Raw genomic sequence first — 21,650 nt, 5'->3', positions numbered from 1 at the left:
ACATTTGACCCACATTAGATGATTGGTATAACGCTGCCCACGGAATTATAAACGCCCCCTCGCCCATCCGGTCAACATCAGATGACGTGTAGTAACTTCTAGAAGTACGTCTAGTTGGAATTTTTTATATCGCGCTGATTGCCATCAAACTGTATTTCATCATCAATATAATGCATTTGGGGCTATATATCACGTTCTGGAGAAAGCTGCAGAAAGAGATGAAAACATACTTATACATTAGACCATACTTTACTATGAATATGTGAATGAAAAAGTTTAACGTTGCTACACAATGAACAATACATATAGGACTTTGAATGGGCCCTAATAATGGCAATGTAGCAATAGAATTTAAAAAGTTATAGCCATGCAAAGAAGGGGACTTTCTCTATAGACAAATAGAGCCGGCAACCTACGGTTGATAATGAATTTAACCCATGGCAGCCAAAGTGTTAATATAATTTCTAAAAAAAAAAAAAAAACATATATTATATTTATGATAATTATTATAATTATAATTATTAAATAGAATAATTTTCTATAGGCTTGCTGTGGTAGTCAGTGATACTGGTGTCATTCTGTGTTCAGGCATCCACTTGCCTACTGCCAACGTATCCTTGCTAAGTTTCAGTTTCACTTCTAGAGAGAATTTAACTTCACGACAAGACTGAATACTAGAGAACAGATGGCCTAATGGCAGAGGATTATTTGGATTTAAACACAGTGGAGCTCAGATGGTCTGTCCGGAAAAGTATGTTTCTTTTTTTTATTTGTTGAATTTGTGCCTGCGAGTCCGGCGGGGGAGAATGTTGATGTGTTTGTTGGCGCGTGTGTGTGTGTTTCGGCGACGCGCGTGTGTTTCTTTCCATTGGTTTCATTTGGTTAATGTTATTGGGCGAACAAGAAAACGAAAGAAAACTGTAATGACCCTGCAGCTGTTCCAATGTAAATGTGCCTTTCTCCGTGCACTTTCGCCCGCTCTGAACTGAAGTCGGTCTCGGTGTGCCGCGCGCTGTTCTCGCACGGACCTCGCGAGTGCCTGCATGTGGGACTCGTGTGTTTGCGCTGTGGGGCGTATTCGTCGGATGACGCGCGTACCGCACCGTGACGGCCGTACTGTAAATTTGCGGGACGAATACACGTACCGTTACACCCCTATGTAGTAGTGTAATAGGAATAATGTGGGGAGATCTGGTTTAATTGGTCTATGTTTGCCCCGCCCCCTACACTTAAGCCTCACCTAAGGCTACTTAGGCTGGTAAAGCTATGCCTCCTAAAGTGTTAATCGGAAATACAGAAATACCGGCTACAGGCTTTCCGGTTTCCGGGCACCCCCTGATCTGTTTTTAGTCCCCAGGGAAACAAACAACAAGCAGACGCTCGTACATGGGAACGAGGTTAAAGGCTACTAGAGAAGAAATGTGTGGAGATTTGTGCCTTTTTAATTGTTGATATATTTCTCATATATAAACACATACTGTAGCAATAGTTGTTCTGCAAATAGCAGCCGTTGTTTCTTCCAACATGGAGGACAAATTAACAGTGTAAACATTGTGTGAAAAGGCCTCTATGTTGTTTACAATATCGGTTCCATAAAGACAAAAACAATAAATCACCGTCAACCATCTTTACCTCCTCCAGTCGCTTTCCATCCATCTCTCTCTCCTCTGTCAGTGTGACCACCTCCCTCTCTCTCTCCTCTCCTATTATCTCCATCTCTCTCTCTTTGTCTCTCAGCCGCTGGAGTGTGTCCCGCCCCATCCCTGTCTCCGCTCTGGTAGTAGAAGAGAATAGAATAGAAAAGATCTAGACATGCGAGTGGGTGGATCCACCTTTTGTGACCATACAGCTTAGTTCAGTGTTATCCAGGGTCCTAACACACCTTAGTTCAGTGTTATCCAGGGTACTAACCCACCTTAGTTCAGTGTTATCCAGGGTCCTAACCCACCTTAGTTCAGTGTTATCCAGGGTCCTAACCCACCTTAGTTCAGTGTTATTCAGGGTACTAACCCACCTTAGTTCAGTGTTATCCAGGGTCCTAACACACCTTAGTTCAGTGTTATTCAGGGTCCTAACCCACCTTAGTTCAGTGTTATCCAGGGTCCTAACCCACCTTAGTTCAGTGTTATTCAGGGTCCTAACCCACCTTAGTTCAGTGTTATCCAGGGTCCTAACCCACCTTAGTTCAGTGTTATCCAGGGTCCTAACCAGCCTTAGTTCAGTGTTATCCAGGGTATAACCGACCTTAGTTCAGTGTTATCCAGGGTCCTAACCCACCTTAGTTCAGTGTTATCCAGGGTCCTAACCACCTTAGTTCAGTGTTATCCAGGGTCCTAACACACACTCATGCTGCACACGCCCACACTCATGGCCACTAAGGAAAGGTCACTTTAAAAATAGTATAGTAACAGTAACAGTGTATTGCACTGCCAAAGGACCTAGCATGTCCTCCATGCTTTGTAAATAACTTATGTACAAATACCGATATGCCCTACTATGTTACCTGTTTATTGCACAATGTTGTTTTATTGGATTCTATTATATGTTGTTACTACTGTATTGCACATCGTTGCGGGCAAGACCACCCGCATTTCATTGTATACTTGTATGTCGTGACAAATAAAACTCTTGACTTGACTTATCCAGGGTCCTAACCCACCTTAGTTCAGTGTTATCCAGGGTCCTAACCCACCTTAGTTCAGTGTTATCCAGGGTCCTAACCCACCTTAGTTCAGTGTTATCCAGGGTACTAACCCACCTTAGTTCAGTGTTATCCAGGGTCCTAACCCACCTTAGTTCAGTGTTATCCAGGGTACTAACCCACCTTAGTTCTGTGTTATTCAGGGTACTAACCCACCTTAGTTCAGTGTTATCCAGGGTCCTAACCCACCTTAGTTCAGTGTTATCCAGGGTCCTAACCCACCTTAGTTCAGTGTTGTCCAGGGTCCTAAGACTCTTAACCGACATTAGTTCAGTGTTATCCAGGGTACTAACCCACCTTAGTTCAGTGTTATCCAGGGTCCTAACCCACCTTAGTTCAGTGTTATCCAGGGTATTAACCCACCTTAGTTCAGTGTTATCCAGGGTCCTAACCCACCTTAGTTCAGTGTTATCCAGGGTACTAACCCACCTTAGTTCAGTGTTATCCAGGGTACTAACTAGGGATGTCCGATATTATCGGCCGACCGATATTATCGGCCGATATCGGTAGTAAAATGTGATATCGGAAAATATCGGTAATTTTTTTTTTTTTTTTTTTACATTTATTTAACCTTTATTTACCCAGGCAAGCAAGTACGAACCAATTCTTATTTTATTTATTGTCAAAAGTATGCATGTTGGTTTAATTCAACAACAAGAGATATGTAATGTTAATTTTTACTTTTTTAATTATCATATTTTGCACAGATAATGCTTACATTTAGAAAGCCTTTTGAATGCATCCAGTGAAATTATTAATTACCTGAAATTATTCAGTTTTTTTGGGGGGAAACCCTGCATATATCGGTATCGGTTGATATCGGTATCGGTATCGGTATCGAAATTAAGAGTTGGACAATATCGGAATATCGGTATCGGTAAAAAAGCCAATATCGAGCATCCCTAGTACTAACCCACCTTAGTTCAGTGTTGTCCAGGGTCCTAACCTAACTTAGTTCAGTGTTATCCAGGGTCCTAACCCACCTTAGTTCAGTGTTATCCAGGGTCCTAACTAGGGATGTCCCGATCCGATCACGTGATCGGAATCGGCGTCGATCACGTGCTTTTCAGAGTATCGGGGATCGGGAAAAAATAATAATAAAAATCGGCAGTCAAAAAAATAAAAATTTTATTCAACAAACATGACCATGTCCACGTCTTAAACTCATACGGAGGCCTTAGTTTTGGTTTTAAATTACATATAATATATCATCATTAATGTATTTATTGTCACACAGAGCAGAATAATTTTCCACAACAAACACATTCCCCTTTAATTTTCACCGTTGCAACAAATACCCCTTTAATTTAGACGCTACACGCGGCTCGACCACAACAACAACAACACGTCACTCCCGAAACACGGTTAATATCCACTGACTTGAGCAGCTAGACTTAATGTCAGAGGTTTGGAACTAAGCATTTTAAAATAGAAAGTCAAGCCAGTTGCAATGTTTGCAAGGAGGACAGCCGGCTGGAGGCGAAGTTTTCAGACAAACTTTTGGAGGATAACGTTACGTGACTGAGGATGATCGTCGGCGTTTCAGACCAGAATGGACCATTACGTAAGTCGAACACTGAATGTATACTAATGTGCAAACATATATTGAAACTTTTAATATTTCTCATATGAAGCAGAAGCACATTTCTCAGGGTGAATGTAATAACAAACGCCTCCGCGCTCGCGCCCCAGATATAGGCAACAGATGGGCTTGTCTCGCTCTGCCAGTTTCTGACAAATGCGTCAAAATTGATTACTAATGTGAAAGATCGGATCGGAAACGATCGGATCGATAGATATTTAAAATCACATGCTCGGGATCGGATCGGAAGCAAAAAAAGGCGATCGGGACATCCCTAGTCCTAACCCACCTTAGTTCAGTGTTATCCAGGGTCCTAACCCACCTTAGTTCAGTCTTATCCAGGGTACTAACCCACCTTAGTTCAGTGTTGTCCAGGGTACTAACCCACCTTAGTTCAGTGTTATTCAGGGTCCTAACCCACCTTAGTTCAGTGTTATCCAGGGTCCTAACCCACCTTAGTTCAGTGTTATTCAGGGTACTAACCCACCTTAGTTCAGTGTTATCCAGGGTCCTAACACACCTTAGTTCAGTGTTATTCAGGGTACTAACCCACCTTAGTTCAGTCTTATCCAGGGTACTAACCCACCTTAGTTCAGTGTTGTCCAGGGTACTAACCCACCTTAGTTCAGTGTTATCTAGGGTCCTAACCCACCTTAGTTCAGTGTTATCCAGGGTCCTAACCCACCTTAGTTCAGTGTTGTCTAGGGTCCTAACCCACCTTAGTTCAGTGTTGTCCAGGGTCCTAAGACTCTTAACCGACATTAGTTCAGTGTTATCCAGGGTACTAACCCACCTTAGTTCAGTGTTATCCAGGGTCCTAACCCACCTTAGTTCAGTGTTATCCAGGGTACTAACCCACCTTAGTTCAGTGTTATCCAGGGTCCTAACCCACCTTAGTTCAGTGTTATCCAGGGTCCTAACCCACCTTAGTTCAGTGTTATCCAGGGTCCTAACCCACCTTAGTTCAGTGTTGTCCAGGGTCCTAAGACTCTTAACCGACATTAGTTCAGTGTTATCCAGGGTACTAACCCACCTTAGTTCAGTGTTATCCAGGGTCCTAACCCACCTTAGTTCAGTGTTATCCAGGGTATTAACCCACCTTAGTTCAGTGTTATCCAGGGTCCTAACCCACCTTAGTTCAGTGTTATCCAGGGTATTAACCCACCTTAGTTCAGTGTTATCCAGGGTCCTAACCCACCTTAGTTCAGTGTTATCCAGGGTACTAACCCACCTTAGTTCAGTGTTATCCAGGGTACTAACCCACCTTAGTTCAGTGTTGTCCAGGGTCCTAAGACTCTTAACCGACATTAGTTCAGTGTTATCCAGGGTACTAACCCACCTTAGTTCAGTGTTATCCAGGGTCCTAACCCACCTTAGTTCAGTGTTATCCAGGGTATTAACCCACCTTAGTTCAGTGTTATCCAGGGTCCTAACCCACCTTAGTTCAGTGTTATCCAGGGTATTAACCCACCTTAGTTCAGTGTTATCCAGAGTCCTAACCCACCTTAGTTCAGTGTTATCCAGGGTACTAACCCACCTTAGTTCAGTGTTATCCAGGGTACTAACCCACCTTAGTTCAGTGTTATCCAGGGTACTAACCCACCTTAGTTCAGTGTTATCCAGGGTACTAACCCACCTTAGTTCAGTGTTGTCCAGGGTCCTAACCTAACTTAGTTCAGTGTTATCCAGGGTCCTAACCCACCTTAGTTCAGTGTTATCCAGGGTCCTAACCCACCTTAGTTCAGTGTTATCCAGGGTTAGATTTCTTATTTCCCTGCGTAGAGAGGTCACTTCTGATTCCACAGCCTGGAGACGGGACTGACTCTCTGATAACTCCAACTCAATCTGAAATTACATGGAGATAAAACATAAACACAAAAGTAATTAATGGAACACACAGCAGACTAATGAGCGATTAACCAGGATAACATTTCTGTTCCCTTTGCACACCCACAACTAGAAGCCTTCAGTGGCTTTAAAACAGTTCTCAAAAAGCAGGTCCTAGGCGATTCAAAGCTAAATGTTTACACTGCCCTCGACAGAGTGCATTTGATGGTTCTTTCTAAAGAATTAAAATGATCCTGAAAACGTCAAATCATAAATTCATGATATTATTTAAATTTTTAGGGGTATATTTTTTATTTGTATTAATTGTTTTTTATTGTATCAGATTATTTTTTACTGTATTTTATCTCCCTATGTTTTCCTCCCCCCTGCATGGTGGGGGGCACACCCTCGCTTTACCCACAGGCTCTAACAAGTGCATGTTGTATCATGTACTGATACACCTACACACATCCAGGCATACACTCACCAGTACGTTTTACTCACAGAAATATGAAGGACCGCAATCGAAATAAGCTGTAAGCTTTATTGTGTTTTTATCCTGTTGATAATGGTGAGCCTTATATGTATACTTGTATATATGTTTCATTATCAATAAAGATCTCTATCTATATATATCTATTATTTTTTGTTGGCTGGACCCTCAATGGGTCAAATCACTATCATATCATTGTATATGTTTGTGATTAGGGCTGGGCGATGACCAAAATATCATATCACAATATTTTCCTTAGTTTTGACAGAACAGTATGTGATGGCATAGTTTTCCAGTACTAGTTACAACATGACATATTTTCTTTATGTCTTTATCTTGTAAATTGTAATACAATATAATATAATACAATTGTCATCATCAGTCTATTTTTGTTTACTTTTTAATACTGCTGCAATTAATATTTTTATTTATTATTATTATTTATAAATGTTTTACAATATGTATATATCGTGGATGATTTTCATGTTCTGTATACCTCCCAGCCCCAAGTGTGATCATATCACTCCGTACCTGCAGCAGCTGTGAGCCGAGTTCTCTTTTGTCCTTGGCCAGAGCTCCATTGAGGGCAGCCATCTTCTCCAGAGCATATCTGCTTTCAGACACCTCTCTCTTCCACAAACTCTCATTGGAGGACAGAGATAACATACTCTCTCTGGCCTAGGGAGGAAGGGAGAGGGAGGGAGAGGGAGAGGGAGGGAGAGAGAGGGAGAGTGAGGGACACAGATTGAGAGACAGGTGTCAGCAGTATGCTATGCAGCAATACGTGGAATTCACTAAAAACGTTGTCATTTCTCGCCTGTACACGCTACTATTTTGAAATCACATCTATATTATCACTATTATGTTTCATCATGAATGCATTAAAGGGGGGGGGGGTAGTTTTTTTATGCTTTGATCGTCACCAACGGAATACGTTACACAGTAGATTACACACATACGCTCCGATCACAATGAAGGAATTATTGGATCAACGCAAGATTGATACCATATAGCCCTTACCTTGACTAGGATGTACCCCAAAAATAATATTCCAATTATCTGATCGGCATTCCAAGTATTGATGACGATCGTGTCGCCATCATAATCCACCAAAGAACATGAATTGGGAGTGTGTTATAACCGCTCGTTATATCCGCTCATCATGCCCGACTAGGAAAAGTCCGCCCGGACCTATATAATCGACGCACACCCAAATACACATAGTTTCAAAGGATGTACAATACCGGCCGCAACCCACCAGGCGGCGGTATTGGACTTTTGCGATCTCAGACCCATTCCCAATGATAACACCAGGCTCCCTGGATGGATAATGAATGGAAATATCGAATAAAAGAAATAACGACCAGAACCCGACTCTGGCGCTGAACGTTCGGCGAGTTAACCCAACTATCATCGGGTCTGGCGCGGAAAGTGTTAATAAACATTATGACAGACATGTGGACATGTCAAGTAGACATCATCCCAGTCTCAATGAACATCATACACCAGTGACTCCTCATGTTTAACCAAATTGACGAAGACTAAAACGAATGACATTTTCAGATTGTTTTAATTAATTAAAATGTTAGTTAGTTCATAGTTTCAGTTTCTTCTAAAGTCGAGCCTTTAACTAAAATATTTGTCCACAATTAGTTTTAGTTAATTAGAATAACTTTGGCGTTTGTGTGTTTACTTTCTGCAAAGCGTCTCTGGCATCAGCAGCCTCTTCCTCAGCTCTCTGTCTGTCCAGCTGCTTTCTATCCAAAGTCCCCTGTAGGAGGAGAGGAAGAAGAATAAAAATAAATAGGAATACATTTTAATTGAGATACATGCATAGTTTACTGATACAGGTAAATAATAATAAATAAAAAACGAACTAAATAGTTATGTAATAAATAAATAAATAACTTGATAAATACATATTAAATAGATGAATGGATGAATACATAAATAAATGCATACATGAATATACAAAAATACATAGTTAAATACATAAAAGAATAACATACACATTGAATAAATATGAATAAATACATATTTGATACATAACAAATGGTAAATGGCTGCTTTTTTATATAGCGCTTTTATCCAAAGCTTTACAATTTGTTACTCACATTTGACCCATTCACTCACACATTCACACACAAGGTGCCAACCTGCTCATCGGGAGCAATTAGGGGTTAAGTGTCTTGCTCAAGGACACATCGACACGCTGCCCGGGAAGAGCAGGAATCGAACCGGGAACCTCCGGATTGCCAGACGACTGCTCTACCTCCCGAGACACTGTCGCCCCTTCATGTTCAAATGAAAAAATAGAGGTACCTTCAGATCGGTAAGCTCCATGCGACTGTGTGTCTCTCTCTGACTGAGATGGACACTCTCCAACAAATCTGACTCCATGCTGAAATGAGAGCAGAGACTAGTATCAGTGTATGAGTGTGTGCTTGTATCTCTAAGTAAGCTGGGAGTTCTCAAGCTAACTTCAGTAAGGTATTGCAAGATTTTAGGTACATACTTTTGAAGTGACTTAGTTCATCAGCATCAGTTTAACCACGTGTTCTTTGTTGTCCTACCAGTGGGTGCGTCTGTATGGTCTGTGTGGCTGAGGAGTCAGTTTGTCCATGTCCTGCTCTGCCTCCTTGTTGTGTTGCTCTATCATCCCCCTGGGTGGTAACTTGTTGTGTTGCTCTATGCTCCCCCTGGGTGATAACTTGTTGTGTTGCTCTATGATCCCCCTGGGTGATAACTTGTTGTGTTGCTCTATGATCCCCCTGGGTGATAACTTGTTGTGTTGCTATATGATCCCCCTGGGTGGTAACTTGTTGTGTTGCTCTATGATCCCCCTGGGTGGTAACTTGTTGTGTTGCTCTATGATCCCCCTGGGTGGTAACTTGTTGTGTTGCTCTATCATCCCCCTGGGTGGTAACTTGTTGTGTTGCTCTATGCTCCCCCTGGGTGGTAACTTGTTGTGTTGCTCTATGATCCCCCTGGGTGGTAACTTGTTGTGTTGCCCTATGATCCCCCTGTGTGATAACTTGTTGTGTTGCTCTATGATCCCACTGGGTGGTAACTTGTTGTGTTGCTCTATGATCCCCCTGGGTGATAACTTGTTGTGTTGCTCTATGATCCCCCTGGGTGATAACCTTGTTGTGTTGCTCTATGATCCCCCTGGGTGGTAACTTGTTGTGTTGCTCTATGATCCCCCTGGGTGATAACTTGTTGTGTTGCTCTATGATCCCCCTGGGTGATAACTTGTTGTGTTGCTCTATGATCCCCCTGGGTGATAACCTTGTTGTGTTGCTCTATGATCCCCCTGGGTGGTAACTTGTTGTGTTGCTCTATGATCCCCCTGGGTGATAACTTGTTGTGTTGCTCTATGGTCCCCCTGGGTGATAACTTGTTGTGTTGATCTATGATCCCCCTGGGTGATAACTTGTTGTGTTGCTCTATGATCCCCCTGGGTGGTAACTTGTTGTGTTGCTCTATGATCCCCCTGTGTGGTAACTTGTTGTGTTGCTCTATGATCCCCCTGGGTGGTAACTTGTTGTGTTGCTCTATGATCCCCCTGGGTGGTAACTTGTTGTGTTGCTATATGATCCCCCTGGGTGATAACTTGTTGTGTTGATCTATGCTCCCCCTGGGTGATAACTCCGATAGATATGCATGAATGTATAAAGTACAAAGAAAATATCAAACCTATGTAGCATGCTTGACATTGAGAACCAGGCTGATATAAATTGTGATGGTGGTAATAATCTGAGCTACCGTTTCTGTCTCTCTCTCTCCAGGTCGCTCCTCTTCTCCTCTTCCCTCTCTCTGCTTCGTCTCAGTCTGTCGTTCTCTCTCTTCATCTCATCCTCTTTTCTCTCAATCTCCTCCAACTGGCTCCGCAGAGAGACCACCATCTCCATCTCCCTACACACACACACACACAACATGGGGTCTATGAGGTCTTGTGGTGTTGTGATGTGTGTGTGTGTGTGTGTGTGTACACCCACCTTGTCAACATGTCTTGTGTGTGTGCAAGGTCTTTTCTTGTAGTCTGTGTGTGTGTATGGAGCTCCTCGGTATCTTCTTCTAGCTGAGTGATTGTCTTCTCCAAGGCTTCTCTCTCCTCTCCAGACCTCCTTATCAATACATCCGCCTCCTGGAAGGAAGACACATATACTGTCTGTCTGTCTAGCTCTCCATCTACTTACCTTGCCATCTATCCATCTCTCCCTCTATCTAGCTCTCCACTTCTCTGTTAGGCCTTTCACACCGGCCGGGCTCCGTGCTGGAGCCGTTCCCGAACGTAATCTTGCACCGGCCGGCGCGTTCACAGAATATTGGTTCAGAACGTGACAAATCGGTGCTCAGCTGGCACCGAAAAATAGTTGTTTTTTCCTCGCGAACCGTGACATCATCGGTGGGCCTGTCATATTCTAGGCTGTGAAGACAAGCGTAAACGAGGGAAAGTAGAGGGTCGGCATTGCACTCAACCGATTCCATTCAACAGGAAGCGATTTGCGACTGATCTCAAAACGAGATTATATTCAAATGTAATGTTATGATACAGCAGAAGTACTCCAGAAATTAATATGCATAGGGAAAGGCTTGGCGAGTCAGCGCGTGAGCGCACACACAAAAACACACGCACTGTATACGTTTGAAATGAATCGTTCCAGCAAAGTAGGCTTCTATTATATCATAGTAGTAAGTCCTACTGTAGAACATGACATATTAGCATGACATCTGATTTATTAATGCCAATACTGGACGACAAGCGCAATTGGCTCTTGGCAATTGTAAATTATGGATTAGTCGGTCACAGTTAACGTCAGACCGTTAGCTCAACTGGTTAGTGCGGCAGCCTGGGGATCCAATGGTCCCAGGTTCAAATATCTTGGTTACACAACTCTTTTACTTTATTTAATGTAACGTTAATTCATTTATCCACTCTGGTTGGATGGTGTATTGTGCTGTATAATGACAATACATTTGAGTCAAATCTCATTTTGAAATCGCTACCTGTTGAGTGGATCACAACCATATGAACACCACAGTGACAAAATTATTATGTGCCATATATAAAACAGCTTCAGAGGTAGGCATTGCACCATGCTGATCCACTCAACAGGTAGCAATCTCAAGATGAGATCCTATTCAAATGTATTGTCATTATACAGCACAAGTACAATACACCATCCAACCAGAGTGGATAAATTAATGAACGTTACAAAAAGAAAAATGTAACCAAGAGATTTGAACCTGGGACGATAGGATTCACAGGCAGCCGCACTAAGCCGTTGAGCTAAACGGTCCGACGTTAACCGTTACTGACTAATCCATAGTTTATATTAATATTAATTATAAGCTAATTGCGCTTGTCGTCCAGTATTGGCATTAATAAATCAGATGTCATGCTAATATGTCATGTTCTACAGTAGGACTTACTACTATGATACCCATTAAAACAAGTAATTTGAATAATAGAAGCCTACTTTGCTGGCACGATTAATTTCAAACGTATACAGTGCATGTGTGTGCGCGTGTGTGCGCTTGCGTGCGCTGAGGCTCGCTACAGCCTTTCTCCACGCATTATGTTTACCTCGGCCTGAGGTAAACATTGGTTCTGCTTAAATAGGTGTAAACGCGGGGCTGGTTCGCCAGAGAGCACCAAGGTTCAGAGGCTCCAGTACGGAGCTGGAGCTTGAACCAGAGCCCTGCCGGTGTGAAAGTGCTATCTATGTGACACAGCACGGTCTAGGCCGCCACATCTCAGCGGAGAAGATTCTTCAGAAATGGCGAAAAAAAATTGCGTGATTCAGAAATAGGTAAACATTTTGATATTGGCCATTTTGAGTGCTTTGAAATGTTCTCTATCGGTGTCCTTATTTGCTAAACTTAATACGACTTGTAAATGTGTTCATTATTGTTAACTTGTCCGGCTGTATAATTTCTAGGGCTGTCCCCGACTAAGGATTTGGATAGTTGACTATGATTGGCCGAAATTTGCCGATAGTCAACTATGAAAAAAAAGATTTTTTATAATTAGTATAATCAATAAAGTATTATAATTTTTTTTTTATCGTTCCATTTGGGCTGTGGGGGTGCTTAATATCTGAAGTTGTCGACGGAAGGCTTCTTGTCCTCTGCAAAAGCATGCAATTGGTCCACTGATGGATACATCTTGATATTTGTCTAGTGTGTTCATTAGATGGGTGAAATCCTCTTTCTTTTTTCTTTAAACTTAGGTTTTTATTTTCATTTTTTTTCTCAACAACATACATAGACAACATTCATAGACAATACATTTCAACATATCAACAGTACATAAATATAAAACAAATAGACAAAAATGAGAAAAGAAAAGGTGTGGCATGGGTCCTTCGGTCCATTCTATATTTGCATTATTTATTTACATTTTCATTAATTTCCTTGTATCCTTTTCAATCCTCTGTGATGTCGTTACTTCCCCTCCTATATTTTTCCCACTTTCCCCATTTCCATTCATACTTTTCTTCTTGCAGCCTCAGCAGATGTGTGATTCTCCAGCACCCTCAACGACTACAGGCCAGTCGCTCTGACGTCACACGTCATGAAGACGTTTGAGAGACTGGTCCTGCAACACCTCAAGCCCCTGGTGCGTGACTCCCTCGACCCCCTGCAGTTTGCATACCAGGCAAACATCGGGGTGGAGGACGCCATCATCTACATGCTCCACAGAGCGTACACACACCTGGAGAAGCCGCGCAGCTCAGTGAGGATTAGGGATGCACCGAAATTTCGGCACCGAAAGTTTTCGGCCGTTTCGCTGTTTCTATGTAAACTCTGCGCGCAACGCGTCCAATAAATGCGTCTTTAACATGCTTTTATATCCTTATTTACTATATGCCTGTCGCGGTAGGAGTGATCTAATATGCATATTATTCGCGTGTTGTTGTGATGATGTCGTGTTGTTGTGATGATGTCGCGCTGTTTCTATGTAAACTCTGCGCGCAACGCGTCCAATAAATGCGTCTTTAACATGCTTTTATATCCTTATTTGCTATATGCCTGTCGCGGTAGGAGTGATCTAATATGCATATTATTTGCGTGTTGTTGTGATGATGTCGCGCTGTCGGGAGTCGCGCTGTTTCTATGTAAACTCTGCGCGCAACGTGTCCAATAAATGCGTCTCTAACACTTTCTATGCCACTCACGAGTTTTCTCGGAATTATTAATATCTCGTTGAAAGCCACTCACAAGTTTTTTTTTTGGGCGATCTGAAATCATATTGCATCACGTGAGCCTACCCTAGTATACCCGAGCGCCGCCGGCGATCAGATGTGGAAAAAAGCGCCCCCTATCGTCTCCCAGATGACATAAGGGATTTTGGAATGGACTCAATGAAAATGGATGGGGAAAAAAATCCTGTACTCCACATTTTCCAGTCCACTGATGCAGCCGGGGTTATCACAGTTCATTCTGGAGCCTCTGAGACCCACGGAATCATGTGTACTACTGTATCACGTTGGATCTATACACTTATCAATTTTTTCGAATGGTGATCAGGAATTGGAATATACCAGTTGGATACCATCTGATGTCAGGTAAGGAATCTATGTTATCAGTGTTAGGATAATCAGACTCATTTTGATGAAGATATAAGCTGTTTTGTGAAATGGGCTCTTTCGGTTTCACTGTAAAAATCCAAGAGGAAATGAACACGGCGATTATCCGTGCGCGGCTCGAATGTGCGTGCGTGCACGTATAATATTGATCATCTAGCGTTTATTTGAAAACGATTCATAAATAGGCCGACAAATATCAACATTCTGGAATATTCCAGTAAAAGACGATTATCATAGAATGGTCCAGAATGGACTGTTTATTACCTCAAAACGGGTGCTTTTCAAAATGCTCTCAAACGGAAATGAAGCGATAAAAAACCAATCTGCCTTGACAGCACTGACTGGAAAAGGATTCTTTGATAAGCGACGGGCAGATTAGACACATAGCCATAATTTAAAACATAGATTAGGCGATATTAAGCGTAACATTGGCGCCGATGGTGGCATTGAAGCGCTAACTCTGGCGCCACGTCGTGGCACTGAAAGTGTTAACATGCTTTTATATCCTTATTTACTATATGCCCGTTGCGGTTAATCACTGAGTGATCTAATATGCATATTATTCAGAGCGAGGGGGGGGGGGGGATTGTGTTTCTCACATTGACGCTGTCTGTCTGTCGTGCGTCTACTGTGCAGAGTCAAGCGAGCACATTCAGCTGGGGACTAGAAAGGTGCGCTCAGTAGAGCACAGATGTCCGCTGCGGCAGCCAGAGAAAAGATGGAATTAATGCACTGTATGCATTCAGAAGTGCTGAATAAATGTTTTATGGACCCATAATAGTGATTATTTATTATTTAAGTTAAGTTTTGCCATAATCATATATTTTTCCATAATCATAATGTTCCACAACATTGGTAAAAAAAAATCTATTCTATGAATCATTTTCGGCCTTTCGGTTTTCGGCCAACTGTTTTCTATTTTCGGTATCGGTTTCGGCCAAGAATTTCCCATTCGGTGCATCCCTAGTGAGGATTATGTCTTTGATTTCTCCAGCGCCTTCAACACCATCCAGCCGTCACTGCTAGCGGAGAAATTCTCCGCGATGCAGCTGGAGCACGGCTTGGTGGCCTAGATCAAGGACTACCTCACTGAGAGGCCGCAGTACGTCAGACTAAAGGACAGTCAGTCTGACGTACTGGTGAGCAACACCGGCGCCCCCCAAGGAACTGTGCTGTCACCCTTCCTCTTCACCCTCTACACCTCAGACTTCTGCCGCAACTCAAGCGGGTGCCACCTGCAGAAGTTCTCAGACGACTCCTCCATCGTAAGCTACATCACCGACGATGATGAGGAGGAGTACAGAGCCCTGGTGGAGAGCTTCGTGGGGTGGAGCGAGAGCAACCACCTCCAACTCAACACCAGTAAGACCAAGGAGCTGGTGGTGGACTTCCGGAGGGGCAAGAAGAGGCCCCCCCCGATTCCCATCACCATCCGAGGGGTGGAGGTGGAGGTGGTGGACTCATATAAGTTCCTTGGGGTACACCTGAACAATAAACTGGACTGGTCGGATAACACAGAGGCCCTCTACAGGAAGGGACAGAGCAGGCTGTTCTTCCTGAGGAGACTCAGGTCCTTCAATGTGTGCAACAGACTGCTGCAGTCATTTTACCAGTCTGTAGTGGCCAGCGTCCTCTTCTATGCTGTGGCATGCTGGGGAGGCTACATCAACTCAAGGGACACCAACAAGCTCAACAAGCTGGTGAGGAAGGCTAGCTCCGTGGTGGGAGTCGAGCTACCTAGACTAGAGGTGATGGCAGAGAGGGGGATGATAAGGAAGCTGGCTGCCATCATGGAAAACCCCTACCACCCCCTCTACGACGAGCTAGTCAAGATGAGAAGCTCGTTCAGCCACAGACTCATACCCCCCCGACACTCAACTAACCGCCTCGGACAGTCCTTCATACCAGTGGCCATCAGGCTCCACAACAGTGGGCAGCGACCAGCCTCCAGGCTCCACAACAGGGGGCAGCGACTGCTACCAGACATTGACCTGGGACTTATAGGAACCCAAGGAGGACAACTTACACTACCTTAGGCATACTGCACCTTATGTGGATACTGTGATACTGTGAATAATGTATATTTCAGTGGATACTGTGATACTGTGAATAATGTATACTCAGTAGATAGTAAATTATAACACTACCTTATGCATACTGCACCTTATGTGACACTGTGAATATTTTTTTTTCAGCTAGTTAGATAGTAAATTATATTGACCTATTTGTTTACACTGCCTGTGTTGTTTTTACTACCTGTACCACCCCCCCCCCCTTCCCCCATGCTGCTATGATGCCTGAATTTCCACAAGGGGATCAATAAAGGAATATCTTATCTTATCTTATTTCCTGTATCCCCTCTAATAACTCTATCCATTGATCCTTCATCGGCACTTCTACCTTGTACCACAGTTTAGTTAAAGCTTTTTTGGCTGCCACTATCAATATCTTAATCAAGTATTTGTCTTCCTCTTGAATTCCTTCTTGTGATAGATTCCCCAGATACAACACTTGGCCTCCCTGGGGTATTTCGTATCCTATTATTTCATTTATTATCCCTCCTATCTCTTCAATGATTTCGATCCTTGAGCTGAAATCTAGGGGCATTACCGTCCATCTTTCTAGGTCTCTTGATTTTCTAATTTATCTGTGTATAGTTTGCATCGTATAACCCCTCCAACCCTCTTGTGATGTTCACCCCTAGGTACTTGATCCTGTCCATGCCCCATTTGACTTTGTATTTTTCTTTGATCTCTATCGTTGGTGTGTAGTTCCGTGCTAATGTCTGTGTCTTCGTCACATTAAGTCTATACCCTGAGTAATATCCATATTCTGTCAGTAGATCCATCAGTGTCGGGAAGCTTGTGTCTGGTTGTCTCATATATACTATCACGTCGTCTGCGAACAATCCCAATTTATGTTCCGTCCCCCTTATCTCCACCCCTTTGATGTCTTTGGTCTGTCTAATTAGTTGAGCCAGTGGTTAGATGAATACATCGAAGAGCGTCTGCGAAAGACAACAACCCTGTCTGGTAGCTCTCTCTAGTTTAATCCGGTCCGACTACCATTCACCTTAATCCTAGCCGTCGGTTCTTGATATAATGCCCTAATTGTTTTCATAGCGTTTTTGTCTAATTCAAATGTCTCCAATACTTTATATAGAAATATCCAGCTTACACTGTCGAAGGCTTTTTCTGCATCTAGGCTAACTAATACTGCACTTCCTCCTTCCTTTTGTATCTCCTCTACTATCTGTACTGTCTTCCTTATGTTATCCTGTGTCTGCCTTCCTTTAATGAATCCAGTCTGGTCTTCGTCTATTATATCTGTCATAAATGTCTCAAATCTTTTGGATATTATTGATGTATACATCTTGTAATCTACATTAAGTATGGACACAGGTCCGAAACTGCTACACAGTTCTCTATCTTTCCCTTCTTTTGGAATTGTAGTAATTATGGCCTCTTTCCATGAAGGTGGCATTGTGCCTTTTTCCATTGTGTGTCTGAATGCTGCTTCTAATATGGGGCTCAGTTCCTGCCTAAATGTTTTGTAGAATTCCGAGGGGAATCCGTCGCTACCCGGTGACTTACTACTCTTTGCTCTACTGATCGCATTCTAAACTTCCTGTTCTGTGATTTCTGCAGGGGTGTAAAGTACTTGAGTAATTGTACTTCGTTACAATACTTAAGTACTGTTTTGGGGGATTTGTACTTTACTCAAGTATTATTAGGTTTGTATACTTTGTACTTTTACTCCATTACATTTCAGAGAAAAAAATCATACTTTTTATTCCTTACATTTAAAATGCAGACCTACAAAGTACAAAGTACAAATCTCACAGGTCCAACCATTTTAATTAGTATATTTTAATTGTTTATCTGGCCGAACTAACGTTAACGTTATTAATCCTGCGACCGCAGGTAAACAGCCAATCAAATCCCCATCAATGGAAAATGAAGCTGATTGGTCCTTGTGCAACACTAGAAACTTTGAAAGCGGGGATCTTTGATTAAACACCTGCTATCAGAAGAATAGACAGTCAGATCCGCATTATGCTGTGGTTAATATTGTGATATTATTCAGGGTACTCCAGTATTCTGTCTTTAATATTGTGATATTATTCAGGGTACTCCAGTATTCTGTCTTTAATATTGTGATATTATTCAGGGTACTCCAGTTTCTGTCTTTAATATTGTGATATTATTCAGGGTACTCCAGTATTCTGTATTTAATATTGTGATATTATTCAGGGTACTCCAGTATTCTGTATTTAATATTGTGATATTATTCAGGATAATCCAGTATGATGTGGTTAATATTGTCATATTATTCAGGATACACCATTCTGTTTTTAATATTGTCATATTATTCATGCTGTGATGTGAATGCCGTCCATGTTAGTTTACCTTCAATGGAGAAGTGATCATTTTAATGCAAAAAAAGTGTCCTCTGTTCTTTCATTTCAGCATGGTCTATCACAGAACACATTCCATTGTGGGCAGAGTGTATGCTTGGTTTCATTCCAGCCTTGCCTAAACACCAGCTGATGATTTCACTAATTGGCTCACCTCTTCAACTAACTTACCTGGTGCAATGTATAGTTAAAATGAAAACTTGGCCCACGATGGAATGAGTTTGAGACCCCTGGTCTATCCCTTTTAAAAAAAAGTACTTTTACATTTTAGTACTCAAGTACATTTAAAAGTAGGACTTTTTTACTTTTACTCAAGTGTGTTTTTAGCCAGATACTTTGACTTTTACTTGAGTCAGATTTAGAGACGGTACCCATACTTTCACTTAAGTATAATTTATGGGTACTTTTTACACCCCTGGATTTCTGCATTTAATATTTCATTCTGTTCCTTCCCTATCGATGGTAGATCTAATCTATCTCCTCTTCTCCTGCCGCTATCGGTTCTGTGTACAGTTTCCTATAATATTCTTCAAATGTCTTCTCTATTTCCGCTGGCTCTCTCAGTATTTTGTTTGTGTTTGTGTCCCTTATTGTGTGTATTGTGTTAAGTTTTTGTTGTGTCCTGATTCGTCTAGCTGTGTCCTGATTCGTCTAGCTAACAGTCTGGTCGCTCTCGGTCCCCCTTCATAGTATGTCTGTTTCATGTATCTAGCTTTCTTCTCTATTTCTGTCAGCAGCTCTTTGTTTCTTTCCTCTAACTTCCTTGACCTCTCTAAGTGTCTTTTGGTTCTTTGAGCTTTGGTGTTCTTTCTCTAATTCTTTCAGTTTCTTTATCAAGTTCTGGTATGTCTCTATTCTAGCCTTATTGAGTAATGACGTCTTTGCTATCAATTTCCCCCGTATTACTACCTTTAGTGCATCCCATAAAATGTTTGGATCTACCTCCCCATTATCGTTCTCTTCTCTATACCTAATTATGTCTTCCTTCACTTCATTAACCAAACCTTTGTTGTTTAATAGTCCTACATTCAGTCTCCAAACTGTATTTCTCCGTCTACTTTTAAGATTTACTGTCATATATATTGCGCTATGATCTGAAATATCCGTCACCCCTATCCTGCATTCTTCCACCCTGTATATGTCCCCTGTTGTCATGAGAAAATAGTGTTATCCTTGAATATGTTGTGTGTGGGTGTGAATAGTGTGTGTATTCTCTATCTAGTGTGTGCATTGCTCTCCATATGTCTATGATTCCTAATTCTGCCATTTGTATATTCATATATTTGCTAATGTTTGTCCTCCATTTCTTTGTGCTTGTTGTGTCTATGTCATAGTTCAGTACTACATTGAAATCACCTGTACAGATCAGGACCCCCTCCCCCCCTTCCAACGCTATAATATCAAAGATCGTTTCAAATAGATATTTCTCACTGTCTGGTGGATCATATACATTTACTAGTGTTACCATTTGACCTTCCATTTTCCCCTTGACCAACACATACCTTCCCTCTTTGTCCCTTATTTCCCTGATCATTTCAAATTTCACTGTGTTCTTAATTAGTATAGCTACTCCTCTTCTAAGGTTCTGTTTAAAAGAAGTATAGAACAGATTTTCATACCCAAATCTCTTCAGCTTTTCATGTTCTTGTGATATTAGATGTGTTTCTTGTAAGAAGATGACCTGCGCCTCCTCTTTTTTAAGTTTCGTCATCACCTTACTCCTCTTGATCGGATTATTCATACCATTCACATTTAACAACATCATTTTTATACCCTTAACTTGTGTCATATTTCTTTTCCAATTGTTCTCCCGTTCTACCCATGTCACATCAAATAATATTTGTGGTTGTAGCCTCTGCTATCTCCATCTGATTTACATACATATATACATAATAAACATCAACATCAAAACTAACTTTGAACTTCGATGGCATTTGAGGGTCTTACTTTTCGTTCCCCTCTTGTCCCCGCTGGTGGGTGGGGAGTAGCGGCTCTCCTAGTGAGAGGGCTCCCCCTAGTGGCTAAAAGCGCACTATATATGTCCAGCTCTCTCTGTGTGAACTGCTCCAAGCCCCCTGTCAAAAAGTTCTGCTTTAGTCACTTTCATGCTCCCGTCTAATTGTGTTATGCGACATGTGTATTCCTGTGTTCCTTTAATGTCCGTCTCCATATATCTCTTGAATGCACATGTCCTTTTTTATCACTTTCGGTTTAATTATCTCGCATATGTTTTGTCATCTTCTTCCTGCATAACAAGTCTTTTTCATGTTTTCACTTTCTTGTATTGTGTGCGTCATATGTATATCAGTCTAATGTGTCTCGAATCTCTATGCCTTCCTTTCTAATTTTTGGTTTAATTATAATTATCTCGTATGCACTTTACTATCTTCTCACTGCATCAGTCCTTCTCCTGTTTACCTTAATCTGTATTGTGTGTATGTATTGTACTCATCCTCCCTTTGATCACTGTGTCTCCTCTCCGCCCCCTTTCTCTGTGTCTTTGCGTCCTTCTTCTCAGTTGATTTGCTTTGAATCTATTCAGATCTCTTTCACCTTCCCGTTCTCCTCGCCTCCTCCTTGTCCCTTGACTCTGGTCCATCTCCTCGCCTTCTCCAACCTCTGCAACAGCGTCGGTCTCTCGTCTTCTCCTCCCGGCACCTTCCATCCTCTCTGGCTCATCGGCGTACACCTTTGCGCCTTCATTCCAATGGGCCTTCAGCGTGGTCATTGGCGATTGAAATCTGATTCCGCCTTCCTTCAGTGTTTTTTTTATCTGAACGTAGCTCCAATGCTTTACCGCCACCTCCGTTGCATAATCATGGTCGAATGAATGAATGAATGAATGAAAACTTTATTTAACAGATTGCAGAATGGGTACAATACAGTACGGCTCAATACATACAATTGTTAAGGGGATGCAGACCTGAGAAAGACGTTTGTCTTGTTTCCATCAGGGTCCCCCATTTTCAATTCATATAGACATTTATGACATACACAACATACATGACATTTATGGCATAGGGACATATAGGTAT

The 21,650-nt window shown here is 42.0% G+C and overlaps 1 protein-coding gene across 1 annotated transcript in view; it reads right to left on the bottom strand.

Moving 5' to 3' along the window:
- Positions 1–21,650, bottom strand: part of LOC311228142 (uncharacterized protein) — a gene marked incomplete at its 3' end in the record, with an annotated part of 144,002 nt that overhangs the window by 81,864 nt on the left and 40,488 nt on the right. The window contains exons 10-16 of the mRNA XM_084314057.1: positions 10,602–10,750; positions 10,369–10,518; positions 8,926–9,004; positions 8,297–8,374; positions 7,135–7,281; positions 6,019–6,128; positions 1,633–1,774 (exon numbers count right to left, since the gene is read on the bottom strand). Coding sequence (XP_084170183.1) covers positions 1,633–1,774; positions 6,019–6,128; positions 7,135–7,281; positions 8,297–8,374; positions 8,926–9,004; positions 10,369–10,518; positions 10,602–10,750 — 855 coding nt within the window. The remainder of the gene's footprint in view (positions 1–1,632; positions 1,775–6,018; positions 6,129–7,134; positions 7,282–8,296; positions 8,375–8,925; positions 9,005–10,368; positions 10,519–10,601; positions 10,751–21,650) is intronic.

This window comes from Notolepis coatsorum (assembly GCF_963971535.1).
Source record: "Notolepis coatsorum genome assembly, chromosome: 5".
Lineage (NCBI taxonomy): Eukaryota > Metazoa > Chordata > Actinopteri > Aulopiformes > Paralepididae > Notolepis > Notolepis coatsorum.
The sequence above is the reverse complement of the archived record's forward strand: the minus strand, read 5'-3'. Positions and strand labels throughout refer to the sequence as shown.